This window comes from Lithobates pipiens, unplaced genomic scaffold, assembly GCF_037356315.1.
Source record: "Lithobates pipiens isolate NorthernLeopardFrog02 unplaced genomic scaffold, aLitPip1_a1.2 Scaffold_8, whole genome shotgun sequence".
Taxonomy (NCBI): domain Eukaryota; kingdom Metazoa; phylum Chordata; class Amphibia; order Anura; family Ranidae; genus Lithobates; species Lithobates pipiens.
This window is the reverse complement of record NW_027507903.1, coordinates 86,356,303-86,373,331: the sequence shown is the minus strand read 5'-3', so window position 1 is coordinate 86,373,331 and position 17,029 is coordinate 86,356,303. Positions and strand designations below refer to the sequence as shown.

The following is a 17,029-nucleotide window of genomic DNA, read 5'->3' as shown; positions in this document are numbered from 1 at the left end:
TGGCAGCTTTGTTGCTTTCAGTTCTCTTCACACAATAAAAGTCAATCGATTTCACTTTACCTGTGATGATAGCTGACATATCAGCCAGGTAATCTGACATAATGATAGATTGTTTGTTTGCATAGCCTGTAGCCACCAACAGTAAAGTGTATTTTAAAATTAAATTTGTTTTTGTTATGGCAGTAAACTTGAATTGTCAGATATTTTGCAGCACAGCCTCCTAAATCCTCCTAAATAGATTCCCGGAACAAAAGTGAGAGGTTTATTAACTCGCAGCCCTTTATTCCCTGTTGCGGTTTGATAATCAAATTTACTTCTCACAGTAAGCACGATAAAAAGACAGCAAGTTGTCATAGGGCAGAATCATTCCTCAAATTGTGCTGCTTATGTATTTCTTGATCTATTAGAAGTAAAAATGAGATGCCTGCAGGTACCTCTTCACAGCAGGGAGTGGATGAGATTCCTGTTTTTAAGTTTGTAGGCGCATGGGTCCCTGCTGTGAGAAGGTTCATGAACAATGAAACTTCTCTATTTCAACTCCTCACTGTCATCAGGGAAAGCACAGCCTGTTACTCCATGGCACTGTCTTGTGCTTTTGCATGCCAGATAAATGACCTCTTTTATTGCATCTGCCTTCCGATGCCTAATGTCACTTAGAAGCTGGGAATTTAAACCTGTTTTACACTTTCATTTTGCAGCATCATGCAGACATCTGTGGCTTGTTTACTAAAAAGTTATTTCCAGAAATGATCACCTGTTTATATTTGCAGTTGCCATTCTGCTTATTTCTCACGTTAAAGAGAAAATGAAATGCTTTACAATATGGCACCAAGTAACAGAACAAACATTTAAGGGCTTCTGATATCTCATGTACAATGTTTATGGATGTCAGATATAGGTTACAGTTGGCTTCACAGCAATTGTTAAACCATTAATTTACTTTAATTTTCCCAAACTGGAGCCTGTGAAATGTAAATGCTTAGTCTCAATTTTGGATATTACTCCCAACTATTTTTTAGGTAAATACAGGGCCGCTGATAAGGTGGTAATATCTGCCCTCCTGTACAGGTTCCAGGCCCCATAGGATAAACAGGTGGGGACCAGAGCAGTAGGAATGAGCACAATTACTGGAACTGTCTGCAATGCTTCAGTTTGTAAATGAACAAGGAACCTCCGTGCAGAGTGCTTCCTGTTCATTCTGCAGCTGAGGCTGCAGAGAAATGATTGAGGAATCTCAATATCTGAAGTGAGATGTGAGATGTTAGGGGTCTGTTTAGATGTGATATTTCTCTAACCCACAAGGCTGTTAAACAAAAAAAAGTGAGAAAATAATAATTGTAAAAAAATTTAAGTTAAGAGCTCTTTCACACACTTATTCTGATTGCATGAATGAGTGGTTTGTTTTACGTGGCTCGAGCCACCTCTTATGCTTGATTTGCTTTTGCGCTGTTTGTCAGCTAGGCTGTATAGGGCCCTAATGATTTCTAACAGCCCTGGGTAGTAGAACTAGTGCAGCACTCAAACACAAAACTAAAATGATAGAAATAAATAGTAATTCAAAACAATCCTATAAATAAGATGTTACCCTCAATGTCTCCCATCCAAGTACTAACCAGGCTGGACCCTGCTTAGTTTAGGGGAGATGGACACCTTTAGGATGGTGTTGCCATAGGCCTTACCCAAGTCCTCTATTAACATCAATATGTGTAATCAAAATGCTTTGCATAAGCCGTGATATCATGGTACGATCCAAAAAAAACATAAGTTGACAGTGCTTAATAGTGCTTAAATTCAGGAATTCATGTAGAGGAATATACACTGGAAAATGCACTAAGACAGAATATAGAGAATCCCACAAGATGTGACAAGAAAATAGGATGCGCTCCTCAGGCTGCCACCATCAAACACTTATAAGGTCTCCCAAGTACTATAGGGAAAGGGTGCTCTCACCAGCCTCCCCTAATTCAGAGACACCAGGCTTTTTGCTGTCAGTTGTCACGATCTACATGATACAAGAAGATGGAATTTCAGCATAAAAAATGGCCGCCATTCTTTTGCAAATGCTTGCGTTTCATCACGGCTTGTTGTGGGCACTTGGAGTTTATGGCTAAGTCCCACAAGTTAAGCCTAGTACACACAATGAGATTATCGGACGAATGATTTTCCTTTTTTATTTTGCATGCTAGTCTCCATATCAAATGGGGCTACTAAAGTATGAAAATTCTCATACGACAGAATAAAAATTTGTTAGTGATGTAATGTATTTGTATTTTATTTCTGGGCGAAAGCTATAGTGATTGAACAAAAATCGTATGACGGTATCGTGCGAGAAAAAATTGTTTGTCCCTTTGGAAAATTTTGGATGACAGCTCTGTAGGAAGGATCAGATTATTATACAACCGCTTCAAAAGCAGTATTTTTTTTGTACAATATTCTGATAGTGTGTACGGGGCTTTAGTCCAACGGCACCAGCCTCAGCCTGCAGCTGGCTGTTTAGAATGGAGACACTAGAGCACCTTTATTTTCTCAGAATCTAGTGCTGATTATTCTTGCTTGTGTTATCCTGGGTAAGTATGAATGTGCAGGGAATCAAGACACCGTAAACTTTTTTTTTTTTTTTTTTTTTTTTTTTTTTTACTAATTACTTTCTCTATTCAAACTACAAACTACTCTTGCATACTTTTAATTAAACAGTAATTTACTACTACGTGGTATTGTACTGTTTTCTACTTTTTAGGCAGCTCTGGTGGAATTTGTGAAAAAAGCAAACTCTATTCTGATGGGAAGAAGAAGTCCCTGAACACAGGAATCATCACTGTTCAAAATTATGGCTCCCATGTGCCTCCTAAAGTCTCTCATATCACCTTTGCTCATGAAGTTGGCCATAACTTTGGTTCTCCGGTATGCGTGTTTCTTTTTTTTTTTTTTTCTTTAACCTTTCCAAATTTGTAAATATTTTATTTACCGTTGCACATTTTCTGTGCACATGCTCTTTTGTGCATTGTTAACCAAAATTGAAGTATATCAATATTAAAGGGATATGAAAGGCAGATTTATTTATTTTTTTAAAACCAAACATGTCATACATGAGTGGTTTTGAACAGAGCAGCTTCGAACCTCCTCTTCTAAAGACCCCCGCTGGCACTACTGGCCACTCCCTCCTGTCTAGTGCCCCCATATAACCAGCACACTTCAAAGCCACAGCTCTGTGTCCATTCACACATGGAGCGCAGCTCGGCCCTGCCCCTGCTCTCTCCTCATTGGCTCACAGGTTGTGATTGACAGTGGGAGCCAATGGCTCCCACTACTGTCTCAGCCAATGAGGAGGGAGAATCCTGGGAGAGCTGAGGCTCTCATGCACATTTCTGGATCAGGATTGGGCTCAAGTAAACAGGTTTTTTAACTTCATACATAGAATTCATGACGATTAAAAACCTTGATCCTTTACAACCACTTTAATCTTGAAGGAAAACTGGTGTAATTTTCTACAAGTTCCAACTAAAAAGGAAACTTGCAAACACTTTAGTGCAGTTACATATGTAGATAAAATTTGAAATATACTGTGTTTACATGCCTTCCGATATTGAAGCAGTTTCACACCACTCATAAATATAGTTAGAAAGTCCGTTTACTGCAATAGTATCTTAACAGTTAGCATGGAATGGTGATCTACTGTATATCGCTACCTCACATTTCCTACAATGAGGCATCTTCAGTTGAGAAATACCAAAGGATCATAATGAATTCGGAAGGATAGCATTGATGTAAATATTAGTCTCACTCAGTGCATCTGTGTGGTGCTAATCCTCATCATATGAATATTAACTCCCTATGCACAGTGTATCCAACATTTATTTGATATCTTAACCAATTCTCCAACCTCCATTATATATACCACTTACACTAATAAATTTTAGTAAGTGTATATCTATATATCTATATCATTTTATTACCATTCAGAACTGATTGTTATCCATGGGCCCACAGCATGCTTCTCCAGGGGTGACTAAATTCTGCAAAGTCCAGTTTTGTATTCTAAATTCAGGTTGGATGGAAGTCCTCATTGAGGGCTGGCTGTCCTCCTTTTTAATGCATATATAATTGCTACTTTAGCAGCTTGGAGTTGTACTTTTTTAGCTATGGATATAAGCAGAAGTTTTTTTTGTAGTTCTGTCTAACGAAGAACCATACTTGTTTTGAATACTTGTCTTTGACTATAGCTTGGTGTTACTAATATGAAATAGACAAGGTAGGTGCTTGGTTTTACCACTTAAGAAACTAATTGAAACCCAAAAAATGTGTACACCATAAACGCATAGGCTCTAATCGTTATCGCTTTTGAGACCAAACAAGTCCAAATCAATGCATATCAGATGGAGGAATAAAGTGACGCGGGTTCTACTTATTTCCAAAGTTCCCTTAGTTCACCACGTGACAATATAAGTGAAACTGACTACTTAATCCAGTGAATTAGGTGCTCTTTCCACAGCCCAGGTGAAGTGTATACTTAACAGAAGCAAGTGTTAGACAAGCAATCTATATACTGTAATCCCCGCTGTAGGATTTCTTTCACCTATTACGCCAGCCTTGTGATCGCCATAGTACTTTTATTCCAACATAATGAGGTTAAAAGGATGCCAGAGAGTGTAAATGGTGTAGTAGATTTTATGAAAAGGCATGCTTTCAAAAACGTACAAATGCTTCTCACATATTGCCCAGCTATGTCCATCCGCCATTCGTAGCCAGTGAACTAGCATGCGTTCCAAGCTAAGGGGAGTAAGATGGATGAAGGACCGGATCTGAGATCTGACGTCATGGCTAAGCCTCAATACATTTTGCATGCTACGCGTCCTCAGGAAGCTACCTTGGGTTTCTATTTGCATTTTTTTAAGTGCTAAAACCAAGCCCTTATCTTTTCTATTTAATTTTGGTGCATGAGATATAGTCGCACTTTTTGATTGGGCAGCTGGTTTGAGTCTATATGTATTAGTGTGTGTGTTTTTTTTTGTTTTTTTTTGTTTTTTTCCAGCGCCCTTTGAGGAACTATATAAGGAGGCACCCCATTTATTTACTCCATATAAAAAGTGTTACTAAACCCAGGAACCATGCACTATATCTGGTCTCCCACAGTACATGGAAATTCAATTATTTTAGTAAATATAAACTGCCAAATACCTTTTCTCATCAGCAGTTAGAGCAGTCTTGTGACTTCTATCAGTTTGATTAAAGCCTATAGAAGGCGTTTTCATTCTCACCTAATTGTCCTATGAGGATGCAGGGCCCCTGACCACCTTCTGTCTGGACATTGCTGATTGGCCCTGTGCCAGTCGTATACTCCCTCCAAAGAAAAGAAAAAAACCCTCTGGCAATACACACCAAACTGAGTATGTGCAGAGTGCCCTCAAGGCTCTGTTCTATCAGGAAATGGAATGGGGACAGTGGTAGAAGGGGAGGTTTAGAGAAGAGAGGATCGAACAGCCTTTTTACACAGTGCAGAGGATTAATCCTTTAGTTTCCACAGTGAGTATAAGAATCATGCGTTACTGCATATACAGACTGATTTTACTGTTGTGGGTTTAGTAACACTTTTTTTTAAGCTCCAAAAGTTAGTGCAGCAGCAGTCAGTTTATTAATATTTTCACTCTGGATCCAGACAATTGTCTTATTATTTTGGTTGGAAAAATGTGAATCCTGGGTAAAAACCTTTTTATAAACAGACCCCTCAAAGACCTGTCATGAAAGAAATATGGAGGTAGCCACTTGCTGACATTTTAAATCTATTGCCTGGCTATGTTGATTTCAGTATTTTATGAATCAAATACTTGTAACTTGCATAAAGTGTAGTTTCCATGTCATTGGTTTAAAAGATGTGCAGGAGGTCAGTGTGGCAGCCTAAGCAGCTAGCATTTTAAAATGGTAGCTCATTCTTTGAGACCTGCTACCTTAAAAGGTAACTGACAATCAGCAGGAATTATACAGGCCTAATATCAGGAGCCCTGTTCAACTATGACTAGCGGTCAATGTCCATGTGTATTAGAAAAAAAGGTCCTTTTTCATACATCATGGGATACAGGCTAATATTCATTACCTGCTGGTTTATACTTAATCTCCAGATGAATGGACACTTGATAGACAAAAGATCTTTGGACAGGAAGTGATCCCCTATATAAGCTCTCACATCCAAGAAGTACTTCAGTTTTTTTACCAGTGTCTGCAAGGTGGCTAGCAGTTGTTTAAGCTCTCTGAGCTCCAGGTCTCTAGTCCCAGGCCCTGGACCCTGCAATGTGGAGTCTCGAATACTATAGTGCTAAGGCTTTCCTGCAGGGTACTGTACAGGTCCAAGGAAGTGGATCCTAAAAATGAAAAGGGTACCCAGTCCTTGAAGGTCCTCAACTGACCCCACCATGAAGGGTGAAGATTGGGCTCTTAGTTTCTAAGCTCCCCTGTGCCTGCACAGGTAAGTGAAACTCCTTTTATATTATTATTATTGTGGGTTGTCCCAATGATTGTTACAATCAGTCAAGCTAGTTAGAGGCTGAACACCTGTGTGCGGTGACCATACGGGGGAGTTTTTGCGATAGCTGTGGGTGTTTGCAAATTTGTACCTTTTTGCTTGTGTCTGGCTGTTTTTCACCTGTATAATGGCGCACAATGGTGTACCATTTCCGCTTGGTTCACCATGGCGCACATGCGTTCACTAAAGCGCCTCTGGGCTCAGCAGTTTGGCAGCCAGGGCGCAAAGTGGCTTTGCCGCACATGCACTGTAGCCTTTGTCTAGGGCACGAAGACTTGCATCATGCACGAATACGGCCACACCCATTCACCGGGGCTGCATGCGAAGAATGTTCCGGCGTACAGCCAGCTTTTTTAAGCTGTGTATGCTAAGCATGCGGTGCTTCCAGATGACAGCTGCGGGACACAGCATGCTCTGAACCAGGCACATACAGCGGCTCATTTCTTACCCGGGTCACATGTGTCACCAGGTGTTGCTTGAAAGGTGCTTAGCATGATTGTTGCATAGGGGCTTGGTGAGCCCTATTAATAGGTTCTCCCTTTTGAGGTGTGTTAATACTACACCCAGATACTCCCCTTTTTGTGGCCAGTAAATGTCTTGAAAAATAAGGAGCGAGACTAACACTACAAGGAAGTGCACACCTATGTCATCAGTAGTTCCTGATATACCTAGTCGCATCCCTAGTATTGTATCTCCTGAAGGACTAGAGGATTTCGGGCAATTTGAGCCGCTGCACCTATCTGGGATTGTGCCTACAGTCAACACTGCTGCTTCACCTTTTATCACTAAGGATGAACTGTCCTCAGCCCTTGCGGGGTTAGAGCACAGGATTGCTGGCATGATTGCCTCCATCCCGCAAGGTGGCAAGAAGCGTGACAGATCCCCCTCCACAGAGCCTCCTGGTCTGGAACAGGTATGGGTTGAGGATGGGGGAGGGGTTTAAAGTTTAGGATTCTGTGGATGGCCTGGCAGATGTCTGCTTCCAAGCAATCTGAACAAGAAGATATCCAGTTGGTGTCTGCCTCTCAATCACAGGCTTTTGTTGCTGACTCTTATTGAAATGGTTCCTTCTGCCTTTTAAGTTGCCTCTTGCAGAGGTTACTGAGGCTACCTGGCCTCTTTGGGATCCTTCAGGCCTCTTCAGGCCACACAGGCTTTCCCCTTGCACCCTCTGTTGGAACAGGCGGTGTATGCTGATTGGGAACATCCTGACAGGATTTTTGTTCCTCCTAAGAGGTTTTCCCTTTTTTGTCCCATAGATGAAACGTTTAAGAAGTGGAGCATGCCTGTTGTAGATGCAGCAGTCTCTTCCTTTAAAGAAAAACTTGACTTGTTCAGTAGATAACGCACAGGGCTTGATGGACCCTATTGACAAGAAATTGGAATCATTAACCACTTCAGGAGCCGCTCACGCCAATATATGTCAGAACTTTGAAGAGAGATGATGTTATGGCAGCAGCTAGCTACCATAAGCTCGGTATCCTCTAAAGTGAGCGGTACGTTTTCAGATAAGTGGTCTCACCCGTCTCCATACCATTGCAAGGCAGAAGCGATGTCAAAACGTCACTTCCGACCATAGCTCTTAAAGCAACTTTTTTTTTATTTTTTATTTACGTTAAAATGCAATATAAAAAATTAAATCTTACACCTGAGGTCTTTTTGACCCCAGATCTCATGTTTAAGAGGTCCTGTCATGCTTTTTTTTCTATTACAAGAGATGTTTACATTCCTTGTAATAGGAATAAAAGTGAATTTTTTATTTTTTTTAAACCGTGTAAAAATAAAAGGTAAAATAAGAAAAAAAAATTTAAACGCGTCCCGCCGAGCTTGCATGCAGAAGCAAATGCATACGTGAACATTGTTCAAACCACACGTGAGGTATCGCAGCAGTCGGTAGAATGAGAGCAATAATACTAGCTGTAAACCTACTCTGTAACTCAAAACATGCAACCTGTACGATTTTTTTTTTTTTTTTAAACTATGCCTATGGAGATTTTTAAGGGTAGAAGTTTGTTGCTATTCCACGAGCGGACGCAATTTTGAAGCATGACATGTTTGGGTATCAATTTACTTGGGTAAATGTATCTTTCACAATATAAAAAAAAATTGGGCTAACTTTACTGTTAAAGTGTATATTTTCCAAAGAAAGTGCGCTTGTAAGACCGATGCGCAAACATGATGTGACACAGTATTGCAACGACCGCCATTTTGTTCTTTAGGGTGTTAGAACCCATAAACATTATATATTTTTTCTAGCAAAAAACCTACCATAGTAAACCTAGTAAACTCCAAATCTCAGAGGCTCAGTCCTTAAGTGGTTAAAGGCTTCCTTTGGTCAGTTCAGCTATTCAGCCAGCTGTTGCAGCATTTGGTATCTGCCTGTCCATAAAGGATCAGATCAGATGGCCTGACTGGCCTAACCAGGAGGATTATCTGCCCGAAAACGAGGCAGATATTCCTTGAGCGCCGTTTTGCTGTTGACGCCTTAAAGCATTCAATACAGCAGGTTTCTCATTTGGCTCTCTTGTCTGTACATATGCGCAGACTTTTATGGCTTAACTGGTCAGCTGAGCTTCCTTGTAAGAAGTTATTGGCAGGTTTCCCCTTTCATGGGAAACGTTTATTTGATTATCATGATCAATCTGAAAGATTTCCGGAGGCAAGAGTTCTCTACTTCCTGTGAAGAAAAGCACCAGGCGTCCCTTGTTTAAAACCTTGAACTGCTTCCTCAAATGTCCCAGCGCCAAGGCATTTCCGCCGCCAACAGGGCACTATAATTCTAAACACAGCACCAAGCCCTCCTTTTTGAGGGGACGCCCCCACTCCATTGGGTGGGGGGTGAGGCTGCTGCACTTTGCGGACATTTGGACAACAATAGTTCAGGACAAGTGAGTCACTTCAACTTTATCCCACGGTTGCAAGCTGGAGGGGGTTCCTCCTCAGGTTTTTAAGATCCAGCGTTCCCTTGGATCCTCCAAAAAGACTTATTGCTACAGGCACTACATTTAGTGCATCAACGAGAGATTGTAGAGAATCCTGTACCCGACAGGGGCGCAGGTTTTTACTCAAACCTATTTACGGTTAAAAAACAAACAGGGACACGAGGCCCATTTTGGATCCAATATCCCTGAACCAGTTTCTACTGATCCAGTCCTTTCGGATGGAGTCTGTCCGTTCAGTAGTAGCCTCACTCCAGATGGGAGATTTTCTAGCCTCCATCGATATAAAGGACTCATATTTACACGTACCTATCTTTCAGCCTCATCGGAGGTTCCTGTGATTTGCAGTGGGGCGTCGTTTTCAGTTTGTGGCTCTACCCTTCAGGCTTGCTACAGCCCCGGGTTGTCACAAAGGTCCTAGCACCAGTACTGGGTCTTTTAAGGATCCAAGAGATCCTGGTGCTCGGTTATCTAGAAGACCTCCTGCTCAGAAATCCCTCACTACAGCCTCTAGAGCAGAGCATAACATGCACAGTGTGGTATTTGGAAACCTTAGGCTGGTGTCGGAAGGGCACGCCAGCAATCAAGATGGCGACCAAAGATGTTCCTGTTCTGCATGTCCCACTGAAAAGGGCTGCGCAGGCACATTTGCACGCACCTATGCACACACTTGCGCGCTAGTACCATACAAAATGCCAGCATTCGCGTGCACGCTTCCAGTGACGTTTGTGGCACTAACAGACTATGCTGCCTTACTTGCTTGGATCGGTGCTGTCTGGTCTACAGCGTTACCTGTGATCCCTGATTATCATTTGCCTGTACCTTCTCCAGTTGACCTACCTGGCTTTCTCCTGACTATGCCTGCATTTGACCTCGGCCTGTCTTTACTATGTTCCTGCCTGTCCCTTCTGTTACCTTGCTTGCCAGCATGTTGCCGAACCTGCCTGTGCCTGAGACCACGTTCCTGCCTGCTCTAGCTGCTACCTTGCTGCCAGTCTGTTGCCAAACCTGCCTGCACCTGACCCTGCTTCAATGTCCACCTGCTCTGGACTCGTGTGCCAACGCTTCTAGTCCATCTGCCTGCACCTGCTTGAGCTCCAGTCTGACAACTGTTCCTGGGTCTGTTCCAGTTCCTACTTCAGTTCCGGTCCTAGTCTACCAGCAACCTTGCCAGGCACTCGTGCGACTCTGCACTCATGCATCTCCTGTTTTCTCTATCAGCCTCGAGTCAGAGGTGTAAGAGAGGCCTCCCTCTGCATACCACCAGACTCTACCACCAGGTACGTGACAGCTGGATCATAAGCCCTGGATTATCCAATGTTCTCATCTCCTCGGGCACGCTTAAGCCTAACTGGTGGTTGCAGGATCAGAACCTGCGAAAGGGAAGATCCTTCCTGTAACTTGGAGAGCATACTGACTTACAAATACCAGTCTCTCAGGCTGGGAAGCAACCCTAGATGGACTCAAAGCTCAGTGGAGATGGTCAAGGACAGAACAGATCTTGCCCATCAACGTCCTGGAGTTATGGGCAGTACGTCTAGCCCTGCAGTCCTGGACAGCGGAGCTTCAGGCCTGCCCTATCAGGGTTCAGTCCGACAATGCCATTGTAGTGGCCTATATAGACCACCGCCAAGGCGGTACCAGGAGTGGTTCAGCTCTGAAAGAGGTGAACCTCATACTAGCCTGGGCAGAGGGACATGTGCCGATTCTTTCAGCAGTCCATATCCCAGAAGTAAAGAACTGGAGGGCAGATTATCTCAGCCACCAGCAGATCTGCCCGGGGGAATGGTCCCCACACCCAGGGGTGTTGCAGGAAATTTGCCAATGTTAGGAATGGCCAGGGGTCCATCTACTGGCATCCAGGTTCAACAAGCTACTGTAGTTTGTGTCCCGAACAAGAGACCCTCTTGCAATCAGAGCAGATGCTCTGGTTGTTCCATGGAGCAAGTAGTCCCTGGTTTTTGCTTTCCCTCCTATCCCCCTCCCTCCCACATTTTGTTGCACAGGATTCGTAGAGGGGGAGATCCAATAATTCTGGTGGCACCAACGTGGCCTAGAAGGCCCTGGTTCCCGGAGATTGTGAGACTGGTGATAGACGGGCCATGGATGCTTCCACATCGCCTCCACTCTGTCTCGAGGTCCTATATTCCACCCCAATTTACAGTTTTAAAATTTGACAGCATGGCTATTGAAGCCAGGGTGTTAAAGGACCGTGGCATCTCGGGACCATTTGTGTCTACCACTGGTCCCGAGTGAATGCTGGAAAAGCTGTCACTAGGAAGCACTATGGGAGGGATTATAAAGGGGATCACTTCTTGTCTAAAGACCTTTGGTCTACCAGTGTCCATTCACCTGGAGATGAAGTATAACCCAGCAGGTAATGAATATTGGCCTAAATCTGTGTCCCTTGATGTATGAAAGAGACGCACCTTTTTTTTTCTACTAAACATGGACTCCGACAGCTAGAGTATATTTTAAGGGAACATGTCATACTCCAATTGAAAGGGTTGAACCGTGCATTTGCATATTACTCATGAGAATTTAAAACGGCCCTCCTGATATTAGGCCTGTATAATTCCTGCTTATTGTCAGTTTCCTTTTTAAGGGAGCAGGTCTCAAAGAATGAGCTACCATTTAATTTTGTCCCATGATGTACTCAAAGAAAAGGATTTTACAGGTAAGTATGACAACAAAATCCTATTTTTGTTTTAATTAATCATTCAAGTCTCCTTCTTTGATCTTCATTTCATTTAGCCCTTTTTCTGACATTTTAACGCAGATTTGCATGTGTCAAAATCTGACAAAAGAAATTTTGGATAATATACAGTGATTTAGTGGACGAGAGCACTGTGTAACCACAAGATGCTTTAGAAAAATCTACTAAGCTCCTTTTTTGCTTGGCAGATTTTTTTTTGCCACTCAATTTTCCTGACTTTCCGTTTTTTCCTTCCCCCCACCCCCACATTCTTGGCTTTTTCACTGATCTCTTGCACTACAAAACTAGGTTAACCCACCAGCATTAGAACTCTTTTTGTCACTATAGAATGAAATGAGGATTCCTCATTTTAGAAACCTACTTAAGAGAATACAACATGCAGTTATAGCAGTGTGTATTTTATTTTATTTTTGTAACATTATCATATTTTGTTTTTCAACAGCATGATTCTGGCTCTGAATGTACTCCAGGAGAGTCCAAGAATGTTGGCTTCAAGGAGAATGGAAATTTTATCATGTATGCCAGAGCAACATCTGGGGACAAGCTTAACAACAATAAATTCTCTCTCTGTAGTGTCCGAAATATCAGTCAGGTTCTGGACAAGAAAAGAAATTTCTGTTTTGTTGGTATGTACATTTGTTCTAAGCAAGAAATATATGCATGTTATCTTGTAAGGTCAATGTGTTCTAGAGCTCCAATTTAAAGCAGAACTAAAATTTTAAAATTGTGAACAGGCAGGTTATAATTATATTATGCAGGATTTATATAGCACACAGTGCAATGCTTTACAACATGGGGCAGACAGTACAGTTACAATACATTTTAGTACAGGAGGAATCTGAGGGGCCCTGCTCATTAGCACCTACTATCTAAAAGGGAGGGTCAAGTGATACAAAAGGGTAATAACTGTGGGAGGGGTGAGCTAAGGGAGAAAAAGTACCATTAAGTCCAGATAGGATAGGCTTCTCTGAAGAGAAGGATTTTCAAAGATCGCCTAAAAGTGGACATAGCAGAGAGTCGGGCAAATTGGTGTAGGGAGCTCTAGAGGATTGGAGAGGTTCCTCAAGAAGTCCTGGAGGCAAGAATGGTATGAGGCGACTAGAGAGCACAAGATTTTGGCAAGATTGAAGAGGGCAATTTGCTTGGTATTTTGAGACTAGGTTAGTGATGTAGCAGGGGGCAGCGTTATGGATGGCTTTGTAAGTTGTTAGCATTTTTAATTTAATTTGTTAACAGCTAGTGGAGGGATTGGCAGAGAGGGGAAATGGACACTGTATGGTTGGTAAGGTGAATGAGTCTGACAGCAGCCTTCATGATGGACTGAATAGGGGATATCCTATGTAAAGGCAATCCAATGAGGAGACTGTTGCAGTAGTCGAGGCAAGAGATAACCAGGGAGTAAAGTATAAGCTTAGTGGTGTCAATTGGTTAGGAAGCTCATCTGACTGGCTCTCAGTGCTGCTGTAGAGGGGATTCAACAAAACTGAAATAAATTGGTGTCCGTTACCCCCAACATTCAATATCCCTGATGTGTGCCTGCTGTACCATATACTTGTATGAGAAAGTATCCTGTGTCGAAGTGAAAATCGTTTTATCTGCCTAGAAAAATATTTTCTTATTGCCTTCCTTCTCCTTTCTGCATATTTCTCTTGGGGCGCCCCCATGAAGAAATAAAATTGCTAAAGCCCCTGAGGAAGCATTGCCCAGAAGGCGAAACATGTAGAGCGCCAGAATATATCTAAGATCAGTTCTGTAATTGATATCTTGTCTAGTGTAATCCTGTTTTATTTTCTTTATATTAATGTACAATTTGTTATATATGACTAATAGAAATAGATGTGGATATTGTCTAGAATGTATTAACACAGACAGGATATAAAGCAGCACTTGATATGCTTTTACTCTTTTTTTTTTTTTTTTTTTTTTTTTTTTTTTTTTAGCTTTTTATTCTATGAAAAAAAAAATTTCTATAAATATTTTTGAATATAATTTTTTTTTCTTAATTTCCTTTTTGGTATATTTAATTTTGCCTAAAAAGTCAAATACAACCAACACTTTTCCTTGAGGTTTTTTGTGTGTAGGTTTTCCTCCTTTTCCCTTTATTTTTCAATTTGAGTCATAAGGACGTGGCAATTGGTTTTTTGACTTCTGAGTGTATCCACAGAAACCACCCTGTGATAGATACACACTTGTGTTTATTGTTAATACTATCAGATTTATCCAGAACTTAACTGGATGACAAACCCCACCAGCTGAAAGCCACTTGGCAACTGAGTGTCTGAAGTCTCCTAAACGCTGTGGCCTGTTCAATCATGTTTTACAAGCCTAAAACAAAAATGTCTAACCCGACAGGTGTACAAAATCAACTCTGTATAGACAGGAAGGAAACCCTCGAGCTCTATGTGCCAGTAAGAAAAACTGCCTTGAGGAAATACGAAGTCCTAATCCTAAAATCCTAATCCTATCCAGATAATGAAGGTTACTTGAATTTGACCAATGTAGTTGTGGTACCATCTCTGAAAATACTATCGCAGTGAAAGGGAATAACAGCTTAAAGGAAGATATAGCCCTCTTCATCTCACAAATCAAATCCCCAAGTTTTAATCCTGCCCAGATCATTAGCCCCGGCGTGAATAATAAATAAATCAGGAGAAGGCCATTGTTCTAGTAAGAAAATTAAATGATCCTTAAGGTTTCTCCATCTCAACCCCCTTATTCCCCACCATAAGACCTGAAATTTGTCCTTCATCCAAACCGAGATTGGCTTTGAAATTCCTGTTGGAGGCTCTCCTTTTGGCCCAAAAAATAAAGGAATATCCCACTATCCAAATGACACGCTTGGTAGGTCCTTAAAAAAAAAATTAGACAACAAGATCAGGACAGACATACAATTTTTAAACCTATCACTATCCCAATGTCCCAATTTTTTTATAAACCATTAGAGCAGTGATGGCGAACCTTGGCACCCCAGATGTTTTGGAACTACATTTCCCATGATGCTCTACTACACTGTAGAGTGGATAAGCATCATGGGAAATGTAGTTCCAAAACATCTGGGGTGCCAAGGTTCGCCATCACTGCATTAGAGAAACCAAGAAGGCTGGTTTCAGTAGCTGCACCTATCATGAAAGGATGTGAACAGAAATGAAAACCAGAAAGATTACGTTTAAGACAGGACGGATGAAAACTGAAATCTTGTTAATGGAGTAACATGAATAAAAAATGAACCTGGTAAGGGAGGTCTAACAGAGATTGAGTGATCCTAAAAACTGGGCAGATAATTTGAAATGGAGCTCTATAAAGAATTATCCATCGGCATTTCCCCAATTAGTCCATCTTGGATCTACAGAGAAATCTTAGTCAAATCTTCCATAACAGAGATGTCTGAAAAGAATAAAAAAAAGGAACAAAGCTTTATTTGGTGCCATGAGTGCCCCAATTCTAAAAGCACCAAAAAAGACAATAATGAAAGCCGTTCTAAACAGTGAAGTCTCAAATGTGGAAAAACAAACGGATTCCAGTGCAGACATCAGTTTCGCCAATAATTCAGAAGAAATTGGGTGTCTACTGTCAATAGCTGGAGTGGATCTTCTGAAACCTTTCAGAACTTGCTTGACTGGAAAAAAGTGCAGGAAATCAAGAACACTTTAAAAAGAATGAGGCCCCCAATAAAATCTTGGAAACTGAATGACTAACTCTAGCTTGGATGAGAGAGCAAACTAAACATAAAGCCATATAGGCGTTAACTGAATTGAATGAGAGATTAGACTCTAAACAAAAATGACACCATTTAGACCATGCTTGTAATTATGCTTCCCAAGTTTTAGGAGCAATGGAATGCCTTAAATTAGACTTGATTAGTCCCAAATCAGGCCCCAGAGAAATTCCGAACATGGATATCCTCCTTGATCTGCCTCCTGGAGCGAGCTCCTGAAACCTCCAGAGCTGCGCATGAGATAATGAATCGGCAATCTCATTGGTAAAACCAGGGACATGCTTTGCTTTTAAGCCAAATGTTATAAGTTATACATTGAAGAACAAGAAAACTGAGTCGTTGTATTACTAATTCAGATTTTGATGATACAGTTTACAGCAAAAAATACCCCTTTATTATCCGTATGAAGGATAACATGCTAATTTTCAAAGAATTGATGCAAGATAGTAATAGCTACCACTACAGGGAATAATTCCAACAGAACCAAATTAGTTAGTATCAGGAGACCAAGACTTGGGCCATTCATCAGCACACCAATGACCGTACAGGAAACCGGCAAAGCCTACCGATATGGATGAATCAGTAAATAAGCGGATGTCAAAGTCTCATGAAATCGATCTGCCCTAAAGCATGCCCATTGAAATTGATCAGCAATTGGTCCCAATCCTTAATCGGACGTTTAGTAGAAACATGGGAAAGAGGATTTTTAAGCCCCCTAGTGGCTAGAGCAAATCTCCGGGAAAAGATTGGCTATCGGAATTGCCCTAGACGCAAACGAAGAGTCCTAATAAGGACTGAACCTTGTGCAAAATAACCTTTTTTTTTACACAACTAGAAATGAGTAGCCTCATTTTTATAATTTTAGACATTGGCAAACGGAACTCCGTTGCGAACGAATAAATTGTGATACCCAGAAACTCAATGACCATCACTAGATCCACCATTTTTTCGTGGGCTAGGGCAATGCCAAAAGACTCAGACGTTGAAAAAAAACAATTCAACATTATCAGAACAAACCTGAACTTCAGATGGACCTATAAATAAGAAATAATTTAAATAATGGATAGTGCCACCCTGAGGGAATATCTAACAAAACCCACTGTACAAAAGTCGAAAGCCTCAAAATAAAACAAGACGTGGAAAAA

General features: G+C 41.4%; 1 protein-coding gene across 2 annotated transcripts in view; it reads left to right on the top strand.

Annotated features, from left to right (window-relative positions):
• ADAM10 (ADAM metallopeptidase domain 10) overlaps positions 1–17,029 on the top strand; it is a 256,301-nt gene that overhangs the window by 205,940 nt on the left and 33,332 nt on the right. For both annotated transcript variants that reach the window (XM_077471107.1, XM_077471108.1), the window contains exons 9-10: positions 2,738–2,901; positions 12,612–12,795. In XM_077471107.1, coding sequence (XP_077327233.1) covers positions 2,738–2,901; positions 12,612–12,795 — 348 coding nt within the window. The remainder of the gene's footprint in view (positions 1–2,737; positions 2,902–12,611; positions 12,796–17,029) is intronic.